General features: G+C 41.0%; 2 protein-coding genes across 2 annotated transcripts; both read left to right on the forward strand.

The window, feature by feature from the left end:
* Positions 1 to 3,802: 3,802 nt before the first annotated feature.
* Positions 3,803 to 14,216, forward strand: LOC139446426 (uncharacterized). The gene is made up of 11 exons (XM_071227749.1): positions 3,803 to 3,935; positions 5,210 to 5,302; positions 5,603 to 5,718; positions 6,504 to 6,608; positions 7,439 to 7,596; positions 8,122 to 8,158; positions 9,223 to 9,412; positions 10,707 to 10,799; positions 11,551 to 11,666; positions 12,268 to 12,375; positions 13,801 to 14,216. Exons 1-11 carry the CDS (start codon positions 3,803 to 3,805, stop codon positions 13,957 to 13,959), a joined length of 1,308 nt encoding a protein of 435 aa, XP_071083850.1. The 3' UTR covers positions 13,960 to 14,216.
* A 3,660-nt stretch (positions 14,217 to 17,876) lies between these two features.
* LOC139445681 (glutathione S-transferase 1-like) lies at positions 17,877 to 27,616 on the forward strand. The gene is made up of 5 exons (XM_071226870.1): positions 17,877 to 18,223; positions 23,132 to 23,224; positions 24,909 to 25,024; positions 25,769 to 25,873; positions 27,165 to 27,616. Exons 1-5 carry the CDS (start codon positions 18,091 to 18,093, stop codon positions 27,321 to 27,323), a joined length of 606 nt encoding a protein of 201 aa, XP_071082971.1. The 5' UTR covers positions 17,877 to 18,090; the 3' UTR covers positions 27,324 to 27,616.
* The last annotated feature ends 184 nt before the right edge of the window (positions 27,617 to 27,800 follow it).

Consider the following 27,800-nt stretch of genomic DNA (forward strand, 5'->3'; position numbering starts at 1 on the left):
TTTTTGTGGTTCTTGCACGACATATTAAATTTTGTTTTCATCATTGTCATCAATATTGAAAAACTCCGTGGCATAGTTTGGAATGGGTGAGTGAGTATGGTTTTACGCCGCTTTTAGCAATATCCCAGCAATATCACGTCGGGAAACACCGACTGGACCGAAGCATAAGGCGTTCTGAAGGAGGAAGCATTATATCAGTTATATCATGGTATGTCAGCTTGACGTGGAAGGAGCAATAATGTTCGTCTTCGTATTTTACCGATCACGGAACCAATGACTTGGATGCCAACAGCGGGGTTCCCCAGAGTTGTCCGGTGTCTCCCGTGTCTTCTCTATACACTGACTACACAGTCAAACATATTATTGTATAAGTATAGAATTCACATGTCTTTCCTCCCACGTTAAGCTGAAACGTCATGGACAGCCTCCGTCGCCTACTGGATAGAGCGTCTGCCCGGAGAGCGGGCGGTTGGTGGTTCGATTCCAAGCCGGGATATACCAAAAGACGTCAAACGATGCTACTTTTTGTTGCCCTACCTCGGCATAACGGGCATAAAACAAGAACTGGTCGGCTCGGAGTAAGTATGATATATTTGAGTAGGGTATCCAGGTGTTTGACTGGACTGGTGCAAGCAGACACATACACGCACACACGCACGCACACACTCTCTCTTTATCTGTCGCACACCCTTTCTCACACACACGTGCTATATCAGTGCAATAATCTTGAACACACCTTAATCCCCTTTTCATCTCACCTCACCTGAGTTCGAATCCCGGTTCACCCCGATTATGTTTCAAGGTTTGTCAGCACCATACCCGGCCTTGTTAGTTTCATGGAAGTGGTAAACGTCTGAGACCTGCATCACTACGGGCTTTCCTCCCACATTAAGCTGACAGGCCGTGACATAACTGGAATAATGCTGAACCGGCATAGAACCCAACTCACTATCTGACTGGGAAGAAGCACTTTTGTTACTTTTCCCCGTTCTTACACTTCCATTTGACACGTGAAGATAACAACTACTACATTCATCATCTCCACCACCACCGCTACCACTACAACCACCACTAACTACCACCACTACCACTACCCTTGCCACTGATGTTACTACAACAACAGACCAGTGAAGATCCGGGGTGGAATAGGTCTTCATCGACCCATGCTTGCCGTAAAAGGCGACTAACGGGATCGGGCGGTCAGGCTCGCTGATTTGGTTGATGCATGTCATCGATGCTCATGATGTCAATCACTGGATTGTCTGGTCCAGACTCGATGTTTTTACAGACGGCCGTCATATAGCTGGAATATTGCTGAGTCCACTGAGATCATTACCAGACTGACGTATTTATGTCCACTTAGACCATAACCAGACAGTGAAGTATTTATGTCCACTTAGATCATTACTAGACTGTGAAGTATTTATGTCCACTGAGATCATTACCAGACTGACGTATTTATGTCCACTTAGACCATAACCAGACAGTGAAGTATTTATGTCCACTTAGATCATTACTAGACTGTGAAGTATTTATGTCCACTGAGATCATTACCAGACTGAAGTATTTATGTACACCTGTGAAGTATACGTGTAGGGCATGCCAAACTGTGAAGCATTCAAGTCCAGGTAGATTATACAGGGATGTGAAGTATTTAAGTCCTGGTAGATCATACCATACTATGCAGTCTTTAAGTTAAAATAGATCATACCATACTATGCATTATTTAAGGTCAGATAGGAAATGCCATACTGTGCAGTATGTAAGTCCGGGTAGGCCATACCAACCTATGCAGTATTTAAGGCCGGGTAGGTCATACCAGACTGTGACATATTTAAGTCCATGTAGATTACACAAGAATATGCAGTATTTAAGCCAAGGTAAATCGTACCAGGTAAGAAATACCCATACCGTTTGTTGCCATAGCAATAAAGTACGCATTTTACTATGTTATAACATAGCAAGATAAGCGATGCAATAGATGTAACATTATTTGAACCAGTGGCAACCGGAGATATAAATGAAGGACAATGCTTTGTCAAGCAAATTTAATTGAATTCATTCAAACACAAACGTTGTATGATTGGTTTAATCTGTATTTTCATCGAATTCATTTCTGTATTATAAAGTGTTGAAACAGAGATTTATGTAGAGTGAATTTCACGCCGCTTTGGACATTATTCCAGTTATACCACAATGTGTCAGCTTGAATAGAGAGGAAAGCCTGAATTAATGTCTGTCTTAGACGTTTACCACTTTGGTGGAACCCACTTTATTAAGATTTTTGCAGAACGATATCAGTTTGATTATTAATGTCACAAAGACATGCTCTATTGAAATTAAGATGTCCCATACATGAACTTCTTTGAAGTTGGACGATAAACTAACGTTCCAAGGACATCAAGAATATGTACACTGTATAACGCTGTCACCTTAATAGAGTTGAGGGTGAATATCATTTTCTGCTTGTATGTCCTTTCTATTCTCAGTTTAGAATTAAGTATATATACAGAATTAAGAATGTACCATCTGAATACAACACATTGTACATACAAAATTATATAATAGGTTTCTTTGTTATGGTCTGATAACTTCTTTGAAAGGCATTTAGGAGTTGGAGTACTAAGTAAGGATAAGAATTTATGGATGAACAACTTCTTTATTACAATTAAGAGCAATATTAATTGTAATAAAGAAGTTGTTCAATCATAAATACTTATCCTTACTTATGTTCTGATACATTGGTAGTATAACATGTCCATGCACCACAGCTATACATAACGCAGTCTGTTCCATGGACCCGCCATTGTATATGCCTTGTACTATAGACATGTAGTACAGAAATAAAACAACAAAGAATTGACTGGTACAGTTAACAACGTCACCTTCATCCACAGAAACAATATTTCAGTTTCATATATCACATCAATATATCTACAACGCCAGGACGTAAAACAGAGTGCGTGAGTGAGTGAGTGAGTGAGTGAGTGAGTGAGTGAGTAAGGCTTTACCCCGCTGTTAGCAATCTTCAAGCAATATCACAGCAAGGAGCAACAGAAATGGTCTTCACACATTGTAACCATGTGGGGAATTGAAACCGGGCCTTATATTAGGCGTGACGACCGAACGCTTTAACCACTAGACTGTCCCACCGCCCCACATATACAGCTGTATAAGAACGATGACCATGCCCATTCTCTCTTAAATTGAATCCAAAGCTAATTTAGACGAACCAGCAGTGCAACCATTGTAAATATAAAACGCCAACGCTAGAGGATAACCAGACTTTATTATCCACCGAAACAGATTCTATTGGGCGTGAAAGACAAAATAGTAGTGGAAATTGAATAAATGGATGACCTTAAATCAGTGATGATGCCACATGTTCTTGAAAAGAGTAAGCATGTCCTGCCAGACCGGCAGCACCTGCCACCCACACAATTTACATAAAAAGCAAGTGTGAACCGTCCGAGATTTAACTCTCATTCATAGGCCTGGCACAGCTACTATCAGGTCTAGACATGTACAACAGTCCCGATTACGTGCTTGTGTGAGGGCATCTGACATTAGATAATAGATCACCTTGTTCTTGGCCCGATGTAATACAGCAACGTTGCGTTGAGTCATTTGGCTGAGTAGGTCTTTCTCAGGTGAGATTAATATCTTCCTACTCGAGCAGCACTTTGTCGACCTTGACGTTTCAGCAACGTTGCATTGAGTCATCTTGATCAATAGTTTATGTGCAGGTGAGATAAGTTTCTTCGCATATGTGTCAAGATCGTGGTAGGAGCTGGTCGGAAACATGCCTCAATACAAGCTGGTTTACTATGACTTCCGTGGACGAGGGGAACTGTCTCGTTTGCTCTTCGCTCTGGCGGGACAGGAATATGAAGACGTCAGAATCACGAAGGAAGACTGGCCAGCGGAGAAAGACAGTTAGTAGTTAGTTGGTGGATGAGTGGCTGAGGGGAGAGCGAGTGGTGGGTGGGTGGTTGGGTGTATGGGTGAGTGAGTGGGTAGGTGACAGAGTGTCTGAGTGAGCGAAATAGGTCCTCGTCCTTGCTTATCGTCGGATCCGAATAACGAAGACCCGTAGATTACAATGTCTGGCCTCCCTGGTCGTACCCCTGTACAATGCGCTGTAAATTAGGGGAGATTTTCTTAAAGTAACTTCTGTGTCAGATATCCATGTGTTCCATGCTGTAACTGTGCCCTTGGTTGCAAAGAAAGACACTTGGTCACAACAGGAAAATGCGTTAGAGGCTCCAAGAGATTTGGCTACATCTTCTCCAATTCCTGAAGCAATACTATGTATTGGAATATATCTAAACGGTTTCCCTGTTCTGATCGCGATCCAAAAACGTGACATATCCAGTTCATGCAATAATGCAATAGCAGGGACAACAGCATCACTTTTCATAGTTCATAGTTCTGGTGCGACAAATGCAAGAACAATCTAGTAACTGCCTCTTCGTGAGAACAAGGAAAAAATACCCCATAGCTTCAGCCACTTTGCTTGTCAGAACCAGATTCCCACTTGTGGCAACGATTTGTTTTTCTGTGTCCTGTGATGCTATGAGTTCGTCAAGAATGTGAATAGTTAAACCGTTGTTGTCCTATGATATCAAGAAAAACGCCCTTTCTCCAGGAATACTCGTTTGCTTGAATTGTTCTTCCTGGACTGGTTCCTATGTGATGTGTTGGGCTCTACCAAGGCAGTTGCTCATCTGTCACTCTTCACTATCTGGGTATGTTGTTCACGAGCCTGGTCAATGAAAATGGACAAGAATGCTGAACGGGTCTTCCTGACAACACACCTCACATTTCGTAGATTGCTGAATGAGTTTCCGGAAGTGATGTCATGTCTTTCCAAAGTACCGTCAACCAACGAGCATAGCCGATGTGATCGACTGCAAAGAACAAAGGAAGCAGTTGTTCATCTTTGACTCATTAAATGACCCACAAGCACAATGTAGACACTGTTGTAACCTTTTTAACAGGAATATTAGGAGAAACTGCTGCAGATGTGTTGTGATAAGCAGCAGATTAACATTGACAACAACAGGCAATAAATAACAAGTGGCATACAGATAATTGGAAGAAACCAAATGTTCAGTAAGAAAAAGAAATTGCACACAGGTAATGAAGCACTACAATGAATAGAATGCTACAATGTGTTTCAAGGAATTAAAATTACATGTAATTCCAGAGTACCTCTTCAGCAGAATTCCGGTGTTGGAGTTAGATGGGAAACAGTATGGGCAGAGCATGGCAATTGCCAATTTCCTGGCCAGACGGTTTGGTGAGTTGTCTGGGTACTGCGTTTCAGGAGTAACTAGCCAGTTGTGTTACAGGGACATGGCATCCCTGTATTATCTAGCTGATGCCACGTTACATTTTAACTCACTCACTGTTAGAGGGTATGAACTGTGATGGTTTTTGGATACAAACTGTGAAACATATGGGGGGAAATGGCATTAGATCCCAAGATCTCAGGTTTCTGGTGCAGCCAAGGAACGCTTCTCAGCTAACTAGACGACTTGACCACCTGGACACAAAACGTGATCTTACTGATCAATGAGTTATCTGTTTTATTAACCAGGCTTCCATGGCAGCACTGACGTTGAAGTACTAGAAGTTGAACAAGTCCTTGGGATTGTTGGGGACCTTCGTGAATCCTTGGTTCGATTTTTCACGGAGAAGGATGAAGCGAGGAAGGTGACGTAATAACACAAAGTACACATGTTGAGTGAGTGAGAGAGTTTTGAACAGTAAAGTATTCATCGGGGCATTTCGATATATAGCATATGTCTTTGCATATGATTGCAACACAAAAGGACCTGCAACGTCGAACTTATTTAAGAAATAAATGACGAGTGGGAGTTGTTTGTCGTACAATAAAACACTGAGAGGAGAATAAACCATGAGGGACGTCGGCCCGTGTGGTTTATTGTCCCTGCAGAGTTTTAATTACTATAAAAAACGACCATGAGTCGTTTGTTTCTTAGATGAGATATCAACATAATGTAACATAATTCCTTTAAGGATTTTGAAAAAATTTACACGTTTAAAAATATTTACCGAAATTTAATAATGATGACTCCCTGAATATCCAACCACGGAAATGTCGGAGACGTTAAGAGATGGCACTTGTTATCCTGCCAGGCAATCGACATTAAGGAATATGGACTGGTCGCTCGGAGTCAGTTTTATTTGTCTTAGGGGTATCCATGTTTAATTGTGGAATGTTATCTCAGCATTATAAAATCGGCATTAGTCCACGAACGCAGGCACGCACACAAACACCGCTATATAAGAGCATTTATCATTAACGCCACGTTAAACCCATTTCATCTCATAGGTAATTTTATGTGAAGGCAATCCTGTCTACGTTTTCCGAGTGATTGGTCGTCTCAGTATACCAACAAATGTGTACATTAATGCATTTAATCTGATTCGTTTTGCAGTGTCACTCTATCTATGTGTTCATGTTTGTTTTGTAGGCGAAGATTTTGAAGGAGAACAATGAAACTAACATGCCGCTGTTTCTGGGCTTCCTGGAGACTGTGTTGAAAAACAACAACACTGGATACTATGTCGGTGATAAGGTATTACCTGCCGGGCAAACGAAAGCATAAACGTGAAAATTGGATTTGACCCAACAAACGTTATCGGAATGTTACCAGTTAACACTACAAAACACTACAAAAGTAAGGTCCTAAACACAACTATAATACCCGTATCAAATATCTCGACATCTAATAGCCATTTCTAGTTCACATAAACATAACATGCTACAAAAAACAGCTTAAAATGGGATTTACAAAAACAACAAAAGAAAAATCAACAACTTTGCATCATGTTTTAAAATAAATACATATTGATGTCCTGAAGAGCGTGTTGCATAAATATTTTGTACGCAACAAAATCCCATTGAATGATACTTCTATATACATTCTTCAAGCTCCTCTAAACATGGGTTTGAATGAAGGTTCAGTTTAAATAATATTGAGATGGTCAGTACCCGTTGGTTACTCCAAAGTGATAAAAGTTTAAAACATGCGTCATCTATTTAGCATGTCTTGATTATTAACACCACTCATATATACTACACAAAAGAAGTAAGAACACCTGATTCTTTCATTTTATTATAGTTACCCAGTTATGGCCTGTTTAACTTCTTTTGAGTAGGATATATATTTACGAAAATGATAGGAGCACCTCAATATTTCTGTGTGCGTGTATCATGAGTAAATTGTAGATTGACCATCATGTTAATGTTAAAGTACTGCTAACCTGAATGACACCAAGAGCATATATTTCTTGTGTGCAATTAAATTTTAATGAATGTTTAGCAAATCACAATAATTAAATCATTAAGATAAACATGCAGCCGTTTGCAAAATACGGAGAAAATACTTTAAATTGATGTTTCCAGGTTGGATATGCCGACGTGGCTGCATTTGATTTACTTGATGCCGCTGGCATTGAACAAAGCCTGGTAGAACGCTTCCCATTGGTCAAAGCCAACGCAGAGAAGGTCAAGGCCAACGAGAAAATTGCCCAGTGGTTGGCCAAACGACCGCAAACACCAATGTAACGGAAAAGCCAAGTAGCCTGGAAATAGAACAGTTGTACCTATATCATATACTTTAACTGCCACACATCATGTCGTCAACACGTTTTGTATGAGCAAAGGACAAAGATACCCTGGGGTTATTGAAACAAAAGATTGTCACCGAAAATGCTTGACAGAAATGTTTATATATGTTTCAAACTGTACAAAATCCCCAAAGAAATTGTCTACCATTAAACTACATTGCTGCAAGAGCTGAGCCAGCTGTGAAGATCCGTGTCTTCATGATCAGTAACCCATGCTTGTTGTAAGAAGCGACTTACAGAGTCGGGTGGTCAGGCCCTCTGTGACTTAGCTGATGCATGTCATCGTATCCCAATTGCGTACATCGATGCTCATGATATTTGGTTCGATTGACTCGATTATAAATAAAACGGGGCGGTCTTAAAACGAAGAAATGTTTTTTTGTGGTTTTTGAGTGTAACCTTTTGCACAACATATAAAATTTTGTTTTCATTGTTTCTATAAAAGTTTCCGTGCTATAGATTTTATCAACTAAACGAACACAAATCGGATGTGCACGTTGGGACCTGAGTTAGGTCATTCACATTTTTTTAATGTGTTTCTCATCTCCAACCTCAACCACCAAGAGAGCGGGCGGGCGAAATAAAATAACGCAAAAATACATTTAAAAAACTGTTTTTCACTAATTGTGTAAGTTATTTTATGACATTTTGAAGTTTAAAACACCTGTCACCAGTCTAAAATCAATTAATGACTTAGTCGCTTTGCTTGATGACTTGCGTGCCATCATGGTTGCGTATCATCATGACCCGGGACCATACGGCTTTGGACGTTGCTCATAATATCATCCACTGTTTTACAGATCGCGCGACCCGTGAGGATCCGGGGTAGAATAGGTCTTCAGCAACCGATGCTTGCCGTGAAAGGCGACTATGCTTGTCGTAAGAGACGACTAACGGGATCGGGTGGTCAGACTCGTTGACTTGGTTGATGCATGTCATCGATCCCAATTGCGTGGATCGATGCTCATGATATTGATCACTGGATTGTCTGGTCCAGACTCGATTATTTACAGACCGCCGTCACATGTCTTGAATGTTGCTGAAACAACGGCAATGATTGAGCCTCGCTTCTGCCTCCTTTGAGCAACCAACCTCCTCGGCAACCTTTGAGCGACTGTTTTGAACATGTTCAAAAATTCACGGCGACCATGGCGTCCATGGCGATGTCTGAACCTCCTGTGTACCACCTTCGAGCGACCTAGGCAACCATTCTGTATCCTTTGAGCCTCCAGCGACGACCTGGCAAATTCTATGGTCGCACATGGGAGGCACAAAGGTCGCCAGCCTGTGTAAAGCCACATTAGTTATGCATGCATGCCTCAACCCATTGCTTTACATTCAGTATATAAGTACAGACACAATGTTTTCAGAAATACACCAATCGATCCTCTGTATGTTTACGCGTTGCTATTGAGCGGTTAAGATAGTGTGAACGTGCATTCTGGGCCAATCAACGCATGGGTTAGAAGTCACGTGACAACCGACAACCGCGTCCCTGGAGAAACTTCGAATGATTCAGCAATTTTGATAATCTCACGGCTCCCGCGATTTTAACCCTAGTTATCACAGTCGCCTGCGAGGTTCCAGCGAAGAAAGGACGCAATCTACAGCTCAAACATGCCTACCTACAAGCTGAGATATTTCAACGCCCGTGGGTTCGGCGAGGTGTCTCGCCTTCTGTTTGCCTTGGCAGGACAGGAATATGAAGATGTGCGATTCACACAGGAGACGTGGCCTGCGGAGAAACCGAGTAAGGAATTAGATCATATAACGTTAATTCCATATAACTACCTGCTCGAATATCGTAACCTTATGTATTGGAACTATCAGGTTGTCTAGTGGTTAAGGCGCAATGTTTACGAGTATTTTATGACGCTTCACCCACAACATAATTTGCTTGTTGTTTAACGCAGCACTCGGCAACAAATAGTATTTAGATTAACAACTTAGCTATCGCGGTTTATAGATAATCTTTGTGAATACAGATTAGATTGGGTAGTTCAACTTGAATCTTATTTTACACTTCTCGAAAGAAGCTAAAGAACACCCGATTCTTTCATATTTCTAAAGTTAATCTGACATGACAGATTGCCTCACCTTATATTAAAATACCAGCTTCTGATTGGTTACGGAGCAGGAAAAAATATTTTCCATGTAGCCCGCTCGTGTACCTCTCTAAGAAATCAATCGGAACACACCATATCTCAAGTACTGCTGAGTTGAAATTAACCGATGTTTATCCGAATGCAATGGGTAAGGGCCAGTAACTCGTTTTGTTTGCGTCGTCTGCTACGGGTTTTGTAAACTCGGTTAAACTTCGGACAAAATTATGTTCCGGAGACGTGTTAATCAATGTCTCAATACCGCTCGGGGGAACACAGGCACACACACACACATCACACATCACACCATATACCCCTCGAGATCGGTCGACAACTTAAATTAACTAAAGTCATATGAAAGAATCGGGTGCTCTTGAACTTCTTTTGAGCAGTATTTATGAATTTGTATTTGATTTACTATAAATATCGGTAGGGTAGAAAATACTCAATTTTCGCTCGTATTAACAATTTGTGATGATATTTGAGGCAAGAAAATCCCACAAAAACACAGTGAGGTTCATGGACGGGTCAGAGAACTATCCGCTGATCACCTGTTCGAATTACAGATTCATCCTGTTTGTAATCCTTGGTTTGTCAGCACCATATCCGTGCTGGTAGTGGTAAACATACACGACCTGCATCACGTTGGGCAGAATAGGTCTTCAGCAACTCAAGCTTGCCGTAAAAGGCGACTATGCTTGTCTAATGAGGCGATTAACGGGATCAGTTGGTGAGGCTCACTGACTTGGCTGATACATGTCATCGTATACCAGTTTATGGATCGATGCTCATGATGTCAATCACCGGATTGTCTGGTCCAAACTCGATTATTTACAGACCGCCGTCATATAGCTTGAATATTGCTAAGTGTGGCGTTAAACAAAAAAAAAAAACCAACAAAAAAAAACCTCAATGACTGACGTTTTTCTCCTTATATTACAGACACTCCCCTCGGACAGATGCCTGTGCTTGACGTTGACGGCCAGTCGTTCGGTCAGAGCAGCGCTATTTCCAGGTTCCTCGCGAGGCGATTCAGTACGTTTTTCTGCAATAGTTACTAGTCTACGAACTTCAGTTTACCCACAACCATATATCTTTTGTATCAGTAACAAGGGACAGTTTATTGTTTAATATACCTCATACAAAGTCGTGTCTTAATAGAGGGCCGGCCATAGTAGAAAATATGTCGCAGCTTGGAAATATCGATTATTCGTCATTGGGAACAAATGTTAAAAGCCTTGCTTTGAAGAGAAATTAACCCGGGACATCTAAACTGAGGAGCAAAAGAAACTATACCTCTCAGTTGACTTTATCTCATGTGTTTGATTTTCAATTGAAAATATGTTAAGCTTGCGATATTTTATATAAAAATGTGAAATTCAACTGTACTGGCGCCTTGTAGGCACTCAAAAAATACTTCTTCATGTTTTCAATTTTTTTAAACATAATTTTATTTAAAAGTTTCAAAAGTCAAATGAAATTCGCATAATACACAACTGCCAATGGGTATCGTAGATATCTTATCTTTGAAAATCAATCAGTTTGCTTTTTTCAGCACAAATTTATATTTCAAACATCTTAAGAGTCATGTTTCTTTTTACACAAAAGTACCCACCCACAATTACATTTTACAAACAGTTGCAGGAATTAGTGATGGTTTAATAGACTTAAAAACAGTTATTTCACAGTTATTACATACAAAATAAACTCGGTATGCTTTCTTTTGCGTGGAAGTTTATTGTGTGAAGATGGTGCTACTGTCCTGACAGTGAGTATTGTGTTGTAGATTTCTATGGTCAGGGGGATATCCAAGCCCTTCAAGTGGACCAAGTCCTAGGAATAATCCAGGACATAATAAATGGCATGATCAAAGCCTATTATGAGAAGGATGAAGAAAGAAAGGTAAACTACGGTACCGTAACTCATTAACACTCTCTACTGTGTGGACGTGTCTAATGGATAGAACGTCTGCCTGAAGAGAGGGAGGTTCGATCCCCATCCGTGTTATACAAAAAAAAAACGTTAAAAGATGGTACTTGTTGTTACCCTACCTGTTCAGACGCGATTATTTACGGGGGTGGAGTATTACTGAATGGGGCGTTCAACAAAAAACAAACAAACAATAAGCCGTGACCTACTTAAGATGCAACTAATGTTATATTTGGGATAACACTTTCTTAGTAAAGTACAGATTCTAGTACTTTTTGGGGTTGAGTCCCGTCCGGGATTCGGACCCACACCTGCCAGGGTGAGGCACCTAATCGCCCGCACACAAAGTCAGCGATCTAACCCACTCAGCCAGTACTAGAATCTGTACTTTACTAAGAAAGTGTTATCCCAAATATAACATTAGTTACATTTGACTTCTCTCTAAATGGCATTGTTTATTCACTACTTAAGATGCATCTGAAATCGGTGTCAATTCGAGAGTGGTCGACTTCTCACATTTTTTTCAAATGCTTCCTCCTTGTACTTCTACAGAAGTTGTATTTGATGTTTACAGGCCCAGTTTATGAAGGAAAACAAAGAAGAAAAGCTGCCTTTGTATTTTGGGATGTTGGAGAAGCTTCTGGAGAGAAACGGCAGTACAGGCTTCTTCGTTGGAAATTCGGTAACTTTATACCGATCATTATTACTCATACATACAGTGGCAGTATCACTCATCGAATCTACCCCTTAAAAAATCTCATTAAAATCAGACGTCAGTTCTCGCTACCGCTAAACAAAGATCTGAGGACATCCCATTACGGGTCACGTCAGAACGACCTTTCATCCGACCAATCAGAGCATCGCTTACCAGATTATGAGAGTGACAGTCGGAATGTGATTTCTGATCATGCAGCCTCGAAAACTTTAACTCCGAACGATAGTTACGGGTTTAACGACTGTATCCATAGACCATCTGTTAGCCATTCCAGAATGTTCTTGTCATGTTTTAAAGTTTGTAATCGAGAATTTGTCAAAATGTGTTTCGAAGCGTAGTCGCCAATTTGAAATTAGTGCCGTAAAGCACGAGAAAGCTGCCTTCTGATTGGTCATTCCATTGGTCGGTCAAAGTTCGCGAAGGTCTGTCTAACGTGACCTGTAATGGGATGTCCTCAGATCTTTGTTTAGCGGGAGCGATAACTAAGATTTGATTTTAATGAGATTGCTCCTGAAGATCCCCTGAAGATACGGGTTTGAACTGGTCTTCAGTAACCGATGTTTGTCATAAAAGGAAACTATGCTTGTCGTAAGAGGAGACAAATGACAAGGGGTTGTCAGGCTCGCTGATCTTGGTTGATGCATGTCATCGTATCCCAATTGCGTGGATCGATGCTCATGATGTTAATCAGTGGATTGTCTGGTCCAGACTCAATTATTTACAAATCTCCGCCATATGTCTTGAATGTTGCTGAGTAGGGGTTAAACAAATAAGGAATGTTCTGAGTCCGAATAAGTCCCAAGTGCCCCAAGAACCCGATTAATGAGGATCCGGAGGTTTGCAATGAGTGAGTAAGTGAGTGAGTTGGGTTTAACCCCGCTTTTAACAGTATTCCAGTTATATCACGGCGTGTCAGCTTAATGTGGGAGGAAAGCCTGAAGTCATGCAGGTCTTAGACGTTTACCACTTCGGTGAAACCCATGAGCACGGGTATGGTGCTGACAAACCTAGAAACATAATCGGGGCGAACCGGGATTCGAACCCACAATCATAGGTTTCTGGCGTGCCCAAGGGACGCAACTCTGCACAGCGAATCGCGGCGCCTTAGACGACTGGGCCACCCGTGCCCCCTAGGTTTGCAATGTGTGACCTGGTTGATTGTATGTCATCGTACCCAAAGAGCGGTGATTGTTGCTCATAGTATCGACCACTGGTCATCCTGTCCCTGGCATTGTTCAAAAGCAGTCGCGTGATAAAATATGTCAAGCGGTCCAGACATACAATGTATTCGTGTGGAGCCCATTTCTGGTGTCCCCTGTCGTGATATTGCTGGAATATTGCTAAAAGCGGCGTAAAACTATACTCACTCACTATAATGTGTTCTTGTTTCAGATTACTCTTGCTGACGTGTCTGTGTTTGATATCTACGACAAGGTCAAGTCCATGGTCGATTTGGACAAGTTCCCTCTGGTCAAGAAAAGCGTAGACAAAGTTGCTTCCAACCCTAAAATTAAGACATGGATTGAAAAGAGGCCCCAAACGGAAAACTAGTCCCACGACATCACAGACCTTATTCCGGCTCAGTGTTGGCGTGGCATGACACCGATGACACAGGCTAATTTGCATATGTGACGTGACCTCACGTGTCTCTAGTAACAAAAATGAAAAACATTCAATATTTCCAATGGACTGTGTAAGATGTGTCGAATCGTCACATGGCGCTGGCCTGTGGCAGAGGTGCTGTGCTGGCCGCATGGAACTCTGGGTAGGAGAGTGATCACAGACAATAAAGAAATACTTGTATCGTATATTCATTTGTTATACACAAAGCTTTGACGAAGTCCAACAGCCAACAGTCATAATCATATATTTTTGGCAAATATTTCACGTTCATGGATCAAATAAAACTCGTCGTGTTGCAGTAAGCTTAAGTTTAAAGGTTTTTCTGTCACGAACATTTGCCCGTGTAGTTGCCACACTATATGTACGTTTCAGACGGAAGTTTAAATGTTTACAAATAAAGTTAGTCAAATCATTGATTTTTAGACAATAAATTATGTGTCTGCGTGTGTTTGTTTGTATAATGTAATTCCATAAAACATGGACTATTTTTGTGTTACTAAATACGTTTGAATGTTAAACTATTACCAATGCTCATGATGTCAATCACTGGATTGTCTGGTCCAGAATCGACTATTTCCAAAACAAAGGAAGTCAAAAATTAGTTCGAGGTCGAAAGGTAAGAATTTCGTGTAAGAGGGTTATGGGTTTCAAATTTAACAATATCTGCATGTCTCCTTGTGCAGATCTACTTCATTATTAAATAATATTACAACATTGTAGCTATTACTTTGAACAGATTAATTATGAAAATATATTACTAACTTTACCAGAGTAGATATATCAATGTCAGCAGTATCCATGTATACCACTATGATTATGTCAACATTATACCTCATGATCCTTGTAAATAATAACAAATATTTCAGGAAGTCATTATTGTCAAAACATATTACTAGTTTTGCTTTCATATACTAGTATTTTTTTCTACTTTTATATGAGACCCGAAAGATCCGGGGTAGAATAGGTCTTCAGCAACCCATACTTGGCGTAAAAGGCGATTATTGCTTCTCGTAAGAGGCACTCGGGGTTGGTTGGTCAGACAGTTGTTGCACGTCATCTTATCCAAATTGCGTGGATCGATGCTCATGATGTCAATCACTGGATTGCCTGGTCCAGACTTGATTATTTACAGACCGCCGTCATATAGCTGGAATATTGCTGAGTTCGGCGTTAAACAACAAAAAACACACAAACAAGCTTTGATATGACAAATATACAAACTGAAATGTGTCGTATTCTCATTCCTGATTCTGAAGGTACCACATGAACATTACAATTTGTTTTTATCTTGTGGGTTACACAAGTGAGCTTAATGACAATGTAGGTACTTGCATCAATTGGTAGGTAGATGTATATGCTACAAAGTGTATTTGTGCCGTGTTGATCCTCTGGATCAAAGTTATCTTGCTTTATCCCTTTGGAGAAAAGTAAAGAGATTGTAAAAATTATGAACAATTTCCATACTTGCCCATTTTCTACAGACAAACATAGACGTATTAAACCTACGTGATAGTCGAGTTTTAAACACGCTGGTGCACGGCTGGTTGCGGCCGAGTTCACTGAAGTTCATTACATGCACGCAGACTTTCAACAAACGATCTTACAACACTCTCAAAACCACTGCGAAGCAGATGGAATGTGAGGTGACTTGAAATGGGGTTTAACGTCGCGTTCAAGACTATTGCACTTATATAGCGATGTGTGTGTGTTTGTGTGCGTGCGTGTGTGCGTGTGTGCGTGCGTGCGTGCGTGCGTGCGTGTATCAGTCCATCCTAATGTCGATTTTATAGTGCTAGCCCACTCAGATACCATGCCACAGTTTAACATGAATATCCCTCTCAGACACAGTATACTGACTCCGAGCCTACCAGTCGTTGTCTTAGTCCCTAAAAAGAGCTACCGTCTGCAGATGCTAAATAAACTTGGAGGCAATATTTGTTTTACGCATATTTGAAGACTGTTTGGTTACCCGTGATCTGTGAAGATTTCGAGAAAGGGCGCATGTTAATTAATTTCTTCAGCCTAAACAAACAGACAAAAAGAACGGCTGAGCTCATCGGATGTCGTTATTTGGAAATAACCCTGATGGTTATAGTTTAATAATAATAAAACGTATCCCTCCAGTGAAAGCATTTTCGTATTTCGGATTGCGTGCATAATATGATTACTACTCCCTTGTTGTCATCCATCTTTTCTGGTATAACTCTACACTTGTGTGTTTGTCGTCATTCACTTGATGCTCAGTTAATGAATTTATTACAGATATAATTAGTGGTAGCACCACTCCGATTACCTGATAAAGGTTACGATTCGGCATTTCTTGTGTCTGGGGTAACTATTCAATCTAAATCCAGGTTTGAAGGGAGGTGAAATGTGTGTTATGTTATATGCATGTGGCAGCTCAGCAAGAGATGAATGATCAGTTGATTTAACTTTTTTGTAAATCAACGGATCATTCCTAGCTATCAAAGGATCAACAGAAAATACGTTGATTGATTAATCACTGTTATCTTGCACAGTGGATTTGTCAAAAGTAAGTGTTTACATGTGTAAGTTCACTAAAACAAAGGGAATACACTCATATCATGGCGTGAAGTGCCGATGTAAAAACAACATACTTTGTTCAAAGTATGGCATTTACTTCTGCCATCCGGGCAACTTTCTTTGGAGAATATTTGTAATAATAATATATTGCTGTGATTGCTTCATTTATGCTCATTGTTATCTTACTCAGTGGATTTTTTTTAAGAACCGTTGACATTATGAAAATAGTTGTCACGTGGGCTTTCTCTGCTGACCTTTGAGACTTGACACCTATGTGAAACAAAGTGATCAGTTGAGAAACGAATACGGGTTATAATATCCCGAAACGATATTTTAAAATATTTGATTGTTACAGAGAAAAGCGACATCGAATAAGTTTCTGTACAGCTGCAGACGTGTGGGATATTGTTCCTTTATGTGGATATTCGCGGATACATACCTCGAACAAGAAAGCTGCCTAAAATTATACATATAACTTTGATAGGTTGTAATTATGATATCTGCATTTTGTTTTCATTCATTTGCTGTGGCATTGAACAGAATCATTCTTGTTCCTCTACGTCTTGGTTGGGAAGTTCTTCGGTGGGAGATAGACGTTGTTTTCACAAGTCTTTACCTCTGTAAGCGTGTATAATGTGATCCACTCAGGCAATTTATAAAATGTCTACATAGTTCAGGAATTTACAAATTGACGGAAACATTTATGTCCATTTATTTACCAGATTGACTAACAATTATTAAGAGGTTTGAAAGGGCTTATAACATCACAGTAGACTAATTATGCTAGGATTCGAAGCCAAAACTATAGAAATGTACTTTGAATTTCGTTTTCTTTTAATCCTATCATTTTCAGTCACTGGGTGATGAAATTAAAATATAAAAAAATGTTTGGAATTCTTTGTCATAATAACATAAATGGACTGATATTTCAGTCAATTTGTAAAATAACTGAATATTTAGGCGTTTACTAATTGCATAAGTGAAAGTTTTACACATTTTGATTATAAAATATACACACGATAAAATAAGCAATGCTCAGGGGAAATATTTACTTTTTGTTGCAAGTCAAAATAGTGTAAACGAAAATACCAAGCGAGTGATCAAAACTTCGTCACCATTACCGATGCTACCCACAAAGATGCCTACATTTCCTTATTATTTTCAATGCTGTATTTCATGTTGTTGATCGATGTACTATCAATAAAAGTGACAAATGCGCTTACGAATGGCGCAGAACAGTTCGCGAACTAATCTAGATTTATGCGATATCATCCGGGTACTCAAGGGGAAAAAACAACAAAGGCAACAACCAGTCCCGGTGAATTGCTGTAGATCAGTGCCCTTTTAACCTATTGAAGACGTATGGGTGACCGACAAGAGGTCGTCCTAGTTCGTTCACAAGTCACGTGAGACACGTGTTCACAGCACGCTCCCGTGAACACGACCCAGCCCTGACGAAACTGCATCGGAGCAGACGATAAAGACTGCTGGAAGAAAACTGAAGTTACACGAAAGATGCCATCGTACAAGCTTAAGTATTTCGAGTCGAAGGGTCGCGCCGAGATGTGTCGTCTGCTGTTCGCCATGGCAGGACAGGAGTACGAAGATATCCGGTACTCTCAGGAGACCTGGGCAGCAGAGAAAAATAGTAAGTTAAAACCGGTTGAATGCAGGGTGCGTGGTCAGTTGTAGTGATATAGGTCCAGGGTGTCCATATGTCCCGAGACCTTTATCAAAATGTTACAAGACGTGCGACTACCTTGAAATTCATTTTCTCTGAATTATTTTGTTTGTTGTTTTTTTGTTCATACCGTCGTTTTTGTTGTTGTTTGTTTTATATTAACTCGCCTAGCTATTATCCAACGTATGATTAATAAACTATTGTATATTGTTCAGGGCTCTAGACAAACTGTGTATTTGCATAAAATACGAAACAAATCACCATAGTCCTATATATGGTCTATGAAATCTTTTAGAACACAGTACGTTTCGCTCATCTAAAATTAGGGGCGGTCGGGTAGCCCAGTGATTAATGCGTTCGCTCGTCTCACCGAAGACCTGGGTTCGATTCCCGACATGAGTACAATGTGTGAAGCCCATTTCTAGTGTCCCCCCGCCGTGATATTGCTGGAATATTGCTAATTGCGGCGGAAAACCATACTCACTCACTCATATAAAATAGAACAAGACATTCATGATGCTGATTTCATATAAAGCTGGCTAGTGTTGCTTAATTATAAATCTGGTTTTGGTTTCGTAACATACGTATATTCCACAGTCGTGATGCAGGACTTAATTACCAAATTAATCATAAGCTGCTCTCGTACGAAAACGCATGAAAAGTACATAAAAAAGTGACAACACTGTCTGTAATTAATTACCTCATGCAGTCTTTCCATCTTGCGTACCGGTATTTAAGAAATACAGTTTGCTCTCCCACCATGTGTTTAGATTTGCCCTGAAGTAATATAGTCAAAGCACGAGGACGCTGGACATTATAATTGTTCAAGGCAAAACAGTGCTTTAATACACCATTCATGGGGGGTAGAGCTAACTTTATTACTTTTCGAAGATGCCGAATATTAAGAATATCCCTGTGTTTTATTGGAGCTAGGTTTAACTGAAATCTGTAATGACGTGAGTTGTGAAAAAATGGGAAAATGAGTAATTTATTATTTACATAGGTCATAATTCATTATCCGTTAGTGTGTGGTTATCTTTATTCCCATGCTGCAATAAGTAGGATTTAATGTAATTTTATTTAAATTAATTTGCTTGAATTTAATCACGTGACTCACACCATTTCCACAAATGCATTGTGGGGCTGAGCTAACACATGTAAACAGCTGGTTATTGTGAGTAGAGGTGTTTTCTGTCGTACAAGTTGCAACTTTGTTTCCACCACTAATGTTTGCAGACTGCAGCAATATATACTACTCAAAAGAAGTTAAGGATCACCCGATTCTTTCATATTGGTAATGTTAATCTGTCATGGCATGAGAGATTAACTATTGTAATATGGAAAAATCAGGTGATCCTTAACTTCTTTTGAGTAGTATATACAATTGCAATCCATGAAGCCGCGTACTGACCGAGTTGGTGAATCGACGGCCTGTGGAGTGATTTGGCCGTGGAATGAACAAGGCAGAGGGAGAGAAACAGCGGCCGTTTTGGTAAATGCCGTACGCAGGTCTTCCAGTGAAAACTGACAGCCACAAAGAAAACTCTCATATGCCTACAATACATAAGGATTATTAAACTTAAAAAAGAACGTAACCAAAAAACAGAATCATAAATCTGAGAGCACGCTGCCGAAAACAACAAAACGGCGACACTAAAACACGCGGACCGCAGTCTTCCAAATTATGCATGCGCAGAACAAGAAGGAAGTTGACAGTCATGTCATGAGGATCAACAAACAGCGATTAATTTACGTCAATATTGAATATTCTAGATGTGTATTGTTGTATTACAGCTGTAGGATGTAAATATACACGCTGTTTGTTGATCCCCTTGAGTCCCCCATATATTTCCGGGATATTGTCACAGTGACTCAACAACACTGTGTTTGGACGTATATGTATTGAATGAATACTAACTTCTGGACTACATCACTTACGTTCAGCGTTGGGTTACATATTGTGAAGGGAGTCTAGACTGTTTCCAATGCGATTATCTATGTGTCGAACAACGGTTGATGGTACCATTATCCAACAACATAATTTATTGCTTAACATACTGTGAAAACGCAGTGTAATATAATGAAAAAGTGTTAAGCGAACTGATAGAAAACAAAGACATTGGTATGTGGTTATGAGGCCCGAAGGCATGAAACATTGCAATAATGTTGTCTAAGTTTGAATCATCATTCACGTTGTCATACGTGGACATTGGGTTCCAGTTGCGTGCGCCTACTCTGCGTTTTCAAAGATGTTCATGGGCTAAAATGTTCCGAGCCTAACTATGATAGACGGCTTTCATGAAGTTGGCTGCAAACTATTTTTCAACATTATCCCCGGGGTACACTCACTTCTACCAGCGATGCATGCTTGACCGGATCCTACTGGTGTAGAAGAGGTCCTCCACCGCAGAAATAACTCCATCGGCTAGTTTAGGAAGAGGAGGACCTCCTATTCAGTACAGAGGATGTCCAATGAGATCAAAACCACCGTCGTGCATTGCAGCCATGGCGACACAGACGGGTGCAATTTCCTTGAGATTATCAAAGCAGATTAGCATGATATTGGCCATTCGGGAGATAGTCCATCAATAGGATTCAGAAGGTGATGCCTTTCTGAGACTTGGGTGTGAAGAAGACGTGCTGGTCTCTAGAGCCAATTAGGGCCACCTAATGCTGACAATGTTCAACGTTGTACAGAAGTCCATCAGGGGATATGATTAAGCCAAGTTCATGAGTGATGAATGGAATTCCACCTTCATCTGTGACTTTGGTCCCAGGGAAGTTTACTTGTGAAAACGTTCGTCGGGTATGCGGCATCTGAACAAATGTCATGTTCCTTCCCATGCTCCATTGCTGTCGAAGTGGCACAGAGAAATGTGATGCATCTTTTCCATTCCTATTCCTAAAATATGACTTCTGAGCTTCGAGTCCTATACAGCCAACAGCTTCATACAGTTTACGTTTTTGCAGCATACCATTCATCAGCTCCTTATTTCAGTTCATTTCTTGTATGTTGTGCACGTGCAGGTCATGACGATGAAATTGACTACGCTCCCGTGGACACGTGTTGCTCACACTCATTTGATGAATGACATGACACTATTCAATATTGCTCGCTTGGGTTAAAAAAATCCATGTTCACAACAAATGAATTCCCTTCATTGTCACGATACTTCTCAATGGCTGTTATCTGTACAAATTTGCTGTCATCGGGTACCCAACACCCACATGATACTATTAGGTGCTATTATACTCGCCACTAGAACTCGTTGTTAGCCGAGACAGGCATATTCATATTCATCGTACTACTTGTCGCGGACCACCCGCTATCCCTTTCTTCACTATGGTAAGCGCCAAGGGGCGGACCTCATACATAGTCATACCGGGCTAATTGTCAGGTCATTACTCAACTTAGCCTGGTTTACCAGTAAGGAGCAACAGCCACATAGGTTTCTGCCAGTGCAGCTACTGATAAGAGGTTCTTTCCGGAGAGCGGAAGGCCCGTGGATCGATCCCCGGACGCATCATATCAAAAGAAATTAAAAGACGTCAACATATGACACTTGTTCTTACCCTGGCGCTCATCATTTAGGGGACTGGTGGCTTCGGAGTCAAAACACGCGACGTAAGACCCAATTTCACCTATATTCATTGTAATTTGGGGGCACGGGTGGACCAGTTGTCAGAGGTGCCGCTGTTCGCTGTGCGTCCCTTGGGCACGCCAGAAACCTATGATTGTGGGTTCGAATCCTGGTTCGCCCCGATTGTTTCTAGGTTTGTCAGGACCATTCCCGTGCTTGTTGGTTTCACCAAAGTGGTAAACGTCTAAGAACTGCATCAAAACGGGCTTTCCTCCCACATCAAGCTGACGCCGTGATGTAACTGGAATACTGTTAAAAGCGGCGTTAAACCCAACTGACTCACCCACTCATTGAAATTTACAGGTTTTTCTTGCTTACCGAGGTGTGTATCAAACACTTGTAAAGACACAGAACTGGCTTATAAAATCTGACATCATTTTACAATGTACTGTTCTGAAGACATGTTTGTTCATAAAGAAATGTGCTCCAAAACGCACCCGGAGCTTATAGATCGCGCTTCACGTGCAGTCATGTTAGTTTTGAATAAAGAATCTGTTCTCGAAAATGCACCCGATGCATAACGATCGCGTTGCCTGAACACACCAACTTATGGTTGTGACTGCACGTGAAATATGAGGGTTGGGAACAAATATTAGGCGGTAGCGCGCATCAATTAGTTAGTGGGTGAGAGTTCGTTAGAATGTTCGTTAAGAGCTGGTTATTTACAAAAAAAAAAGGTTAGAGAGATGGTGTTAGACAGCGTTAGACAGTGTAAAGACTCCCTTAGGAGTAACCAACACAAAAGCATACAGTTACTGTTAGAATTAGCATTAGTTCTAGATATTTAGTTTCTTTCATTTGAGGTTTATTCATCTTTCCTTCACATAATAACAGGTAATCACGTTTAGTTCCTTATAGATCTTCATAGCTTTTTAATAGCTTATCACGTTTAGTTCCTCGTTTCATTTACAAAAGGTAGGTCATACAAATTTAAGATTAGTTTTCGTTTAAGTTAAACCACGCTCAGATATTCAGTTCCATAGCGCAACATGTACTGATATTGAAGAGAATGATATCTTCTCAAAAGTTTTCAGTTCTGATTCAGAATAAACGTAACACGTCATTAAGTCACACACGTTCTTTATCTATGTTATGTCTCATGCATATAGATTTCATCAGCAAAACAATTGTGCAACAGTCGAGCATCATAAATAATACTTACATCATTGTTTTAGGGGATGGTCTTTTACTTCACTGGTTCAACCGCTTCCTCTAATAAATGCTTATGTTTCAGACACGCCATTTGGCCAGCTTCCGGTGCTGGAAATTGATGGACAACAGTATGGGCAAAGTATAGCAATCATCAACTTCCTGGCCCGAGAGTTTGGTACGTGGCACAAGTTGGTATTTCCGTGTGGTTGTACTTTTAAACGGTTGATTTAACTGGAATACTGTTCAAAGCTACGTTAAAACCAACTCACTTTCACTCGTAGGGGGCACAGGACCCAGTCGTCTAAGGCGCCGCGATTCGCTGTGCAGAGTTGCGTCCCTTGGGTACGCCAGAAACCTATGATTGTGGGTTCGAATCCCCCCCGATTATGTTTCTAAGTTTGTCAGCACCATACCCGTGCTCGTGGGTTTCACCGAAGTGGTAAACGTCTGAGACCTGCATCACTTCGGGCTTTCCTCTCACATTAAGCTGACACGCCGCGATATAACTGGAATACTGTTAAAAGCGGCGTTAAACCCAACTCACTCACTCACTCACTTACTCACTTTCACTCGTAAGAATTAGGTAACGGTATTTATAGGATGTTGTGTTCTGGTAACAGTTCAGCCAACACTGACTGCATTCAATACCAGACGAAACGAACCCAGAAGGAATGGTTATATTTTATCTTCGATATTCGCATGAATATACACGTTTCCACAAGGGGGAACACAATTGTCTTTCATCTAAGTACGTCCCGTTTCCGTATGTCCCGACACCGCCACCATGGTATATTGGATCGAGCGTCTGCAAGGAGAGCGGAAGGTCGATGGTTCGATACCCGCTCGCGTCATACCAAAAAAACTTTAAAGGATGGTATGTGTTACCCTGCCTGGCGCTCGGCTTTTAGGGGCTAAAACAAGGACTGGTCGGCTCGGAGTCAATATACTGTGTCTGAGTGGGGTATTCATGTTACACTGCGGCATGGTATCTCAGTGAGCTAGCACTATAAATCGGCATCAGTCCGGACTAGTACAAGCAGCCACACACACATACACGTGCATGCACGTCGCTATATAAGTGCAATAATCTTGGACGCGACCTTTAACCCCATTTCACCTAACCTCACTTGTTACCCTGCCTGGCGCTCGGCTGATAGGGGCTAAAACAAGGACTGGCCGGCTCGAAATCGGAATACTTTGTACCCGGAAACACACACGTTGCTATATAAGTGTGATATTCTTAAGCGCGACGTGAAATCCATTTCACTTCACCAGTTTTCATGATGTTCGAACGTGGTCCCCTGTATCCTATGCAGGTCAGACTCGGTGACTACCCCGATGGCGTGGATGGTTGGGCATAATATCAGTCTCTGGGTTTATTCCAGGCTGCCTTCATGAAGTTGCAATATTGCTGAGTGCGGCGTTAAACAACACGTACGCACGCTCCCCCACCCCCCCCCCCCCCCCCCCCCCCACGCGAACAATAACATGTTTCCAGTACCTCGGGTAAGACACTCGTTAGCATTGAACCATGGTATGTTCGGATAAATATCGTACCCGATGTTTGTTTGTTTGTTTGTTGTTTAACGCAGCACTCGCCAGTATTCAGCTGTATGACAGCTGTCTGTAAATTATCGAGTCTGGACAATCCGGTGATTGACATAATGAGCATCGATCTACGCAAATGGGATGTGATGACATGCATCAACTAAGTGAGCGAGCCTAACCACCCGTTCCCGTTAGTCGCCTCTTACAAAGAAGCATGGTGGCCTTTTACAGCAAGCATTGGTTGCTGAAGACCTATTCTAACCAGAATCGTCACGGGTACCAGATGTAATTGTATTGTAATTTGTCGCCAGGTCTACATGGACAGACTAACCTGGAGCAACTGCAGGTGGACCAAGTGATGGGCATCGTGCAGGACATCTACACCCACCTGCTGAAACTCTTCTTTGAGAAGGATAAAGCCAAACAGGTAAGCCTTGACAATGGAAACAGGACCACCCCATGATTGCTCGTCTGTTGTCTGGAGCCGCACACCGCAATATTCCAGCTATACCAGAGCGGCCTGTGAATAATTAAATCTGGACCAGGCAAACCAGTGATTGACATCATGAGCAAACATCCACGCCGTCTTGGTACGATGACATGTTATCAAGTCATGATCATCAAACGTGACCACAAGATCCAATCAGTGACCACAAGTATACATGTAGGTTGCTGGGGGCTTCTCCAACCCGGAATCCGAACGGGAGATCACTTCAGAGGAAGGGATGGTGTACGTTGTCCTGCGTCCTGGAACAACTGAAACATCAGAAGCTCATGTATTGTATATCAGGATATAGAACAGTATGTATTTAGGAACTATGGCGTACCATGATTAAAACTTGAAAATCAGAAATTATGATCACGAATCTGGAGATACAAGATTTGCATAACAGTATTGGTTAGGTTAGTAAAACTCATTCAGAGTAAACAGAATGCCTCTTAGAAGTGCAATACATACTGTTTCTGGAGGTCAAATGCAATGTTAGCCATAATTGTATGTTGAGAAATATTTAAACTCAAGTGTTACTTGATCCCATGTAATTACTATGGAATAGTATTTTATTACCACATTTTACAAGAACTTGATGACACCATATAGAACCTTACCTTCATCGGATGAAATAGCACCAAAACGTCATCAACAAACAATATAGACATTGTTTTTTTTCAGGTGGCAATACATGAGGAAAACAACAAAACTCATTATCCAAAATACCTGGGCTTTTTTGAGGCCATTCTAAAGAAGAATGGTGGCGAATTCTACGTAGGACAAAAGGTAAGTACATGTCCTTCAACTACTAGTTTATTGACATGCAGACTTTTGTTGTTGAAGGTTTTTTCCATGATCCAGTAATTCCTTTTCGTTTTGTATTCTCTCATTAAAACATGACAAACTAAATATATATGATAGTGCTTAAGGTGACATTTGAAAATATTTTGTCAGAAATTGACAGCGGATGTGCTTTTCTCTTCCACCTTATAACAACTGTAAGAGAACCTTGATTATTATTCTGACAAAATACATTGATGATAAGCGTCACACTAACGGCATAGTCTTCATAGTGAGAGAGTACTGTGCTACACCAATAGCAGCACTGTTTCAGCAATGTCGGCATACCTGTAAGCGAGTGGGGGGGCAGGGGTGGCCCAGTCTTCTAAGGCGCCGCAATTCGCTGTAGAGAGTTGCGTCCCTTGGGCACGCCTGAAACCTATGATTGTGGGTTCGAATCCCGGTTCGTCCCGATTATGTTTCTAGGTTTGTCAGCACCATACCCGTGCTCGTGGGTTTCACCGAAGTGGTAAACGTCTGAGACCTGCATCACTTCGGGCTTTCCTCCCACATTAAGCTGACACGCCTTGATATAACTCGAATACTGTTAAAAGCCACGTTAAAAAACCCTACTCACTCACTGTAAGCGAGTGATTTAGGTTCATTTCCTCATCCAATAGTATTTGTTATGTGGGGTATGTTTTTGTTTGTTTGTTGTTTAACGCCGGACTCAGCAACATTCCAACTATATGACGGCGGTCTGTAAATAATCGAGTCTGGACCAGACAATCCAGTGATTTATATTATGAGCATCGATCCACGCAATTGCAGCCGATGCGATGAGTGTGGCGTTAAACAAACAAACAAACAAAAATCGTATTTCCCCTACACCTTACCAACATATGACTAAAACACGTACATGCACGTCGCTATACAAGTGTAATAATCTTGGGGGGCGGTCGGGTAGCCTAGTGGTTAAAGCGTTCGCTCGTCACTCCGAAGACCCGGGTTCGATTCCCGACATGGGTACAATGTGTGAAGCCCATTTCTGGTGTCCCCCGCCGTGATATTGCTGGAATATTGCCAAAAGCGGCGTAAAACCATACTCGCTCACACTCACTAATAATCTTGGACGCGACGTTAAACCCCATTTAACCTCACCTCACCTCATTCCCTTACACAAGCCTGAAGCACCCGCAAAACACAGTTTGGCATAGTTGATGTATTTGAACATTACGAATAAGCTAACAATTGTGTTTTATTTCCATCACTAATGGTGCGTTTACAATTATTACAGATAAGCCTAGCAGACATAGCTGTATTTGACACCCTCGACGGGAAGATTGACGACAGCATAGTAGAAGGTTTCCCGTTGGTCAAAACGAACAGGGAGAAGGTCCGCAAAAACGAGAAAATAGCACAGTGGTTGGACAAACGTCCCAAGACGGCACACTAGTTGGGGTCCAACTCCTATCACTTTCCATGCTATGAGAATAACTGATGGGTCTTGTGACTATGGCAGCAAAACCTTCAACCTTTCAATATAATGGATTAGTCCAGCGTGTTTTAGTTTAACGAAGAACATATCTTGTCTACCCTTTTTATGTTAAAGGTACTTAAATTCCTAAAAGTTTCACGGAAGCTAATTACTGATTTGTGTTTATATATGACGCAAAAGTATGTACTACTTGTGACTTAAACTGAACAATATATACACAACTATGTACATGATTGTGTCAAGTATTTTATGAATTTATAGGTTTTCTAAAATCCTAAGAATTTTGTACCAAATAAAATACAATTATTTTGCACTTATGTATGTTGTGAATGTCAATCGGATGACTCAGGTGACGTAACGGTACGTGTATTGTCATACAGCTGTATAGGACATTGATTGACAAGTATTGATACTGTTACCACACCTCACTTTCCC

This window comes from Haliotis cracherodii, unplaced genomic scaffold (assembly GCF_022045235.1).
Source record: "Haliotis cracherodii isolate W230 unplaced genomic scaffold, xgHalCrac1.p SCAF_6, whole genome shotgun sequence".
Classification (NCBI taxonomy): Eukaryota; Metazoa; Mollusca; class Gastropoda; order Lepetellida; family Haliotidae; genus Haliotis; species Haliotis cracherodii.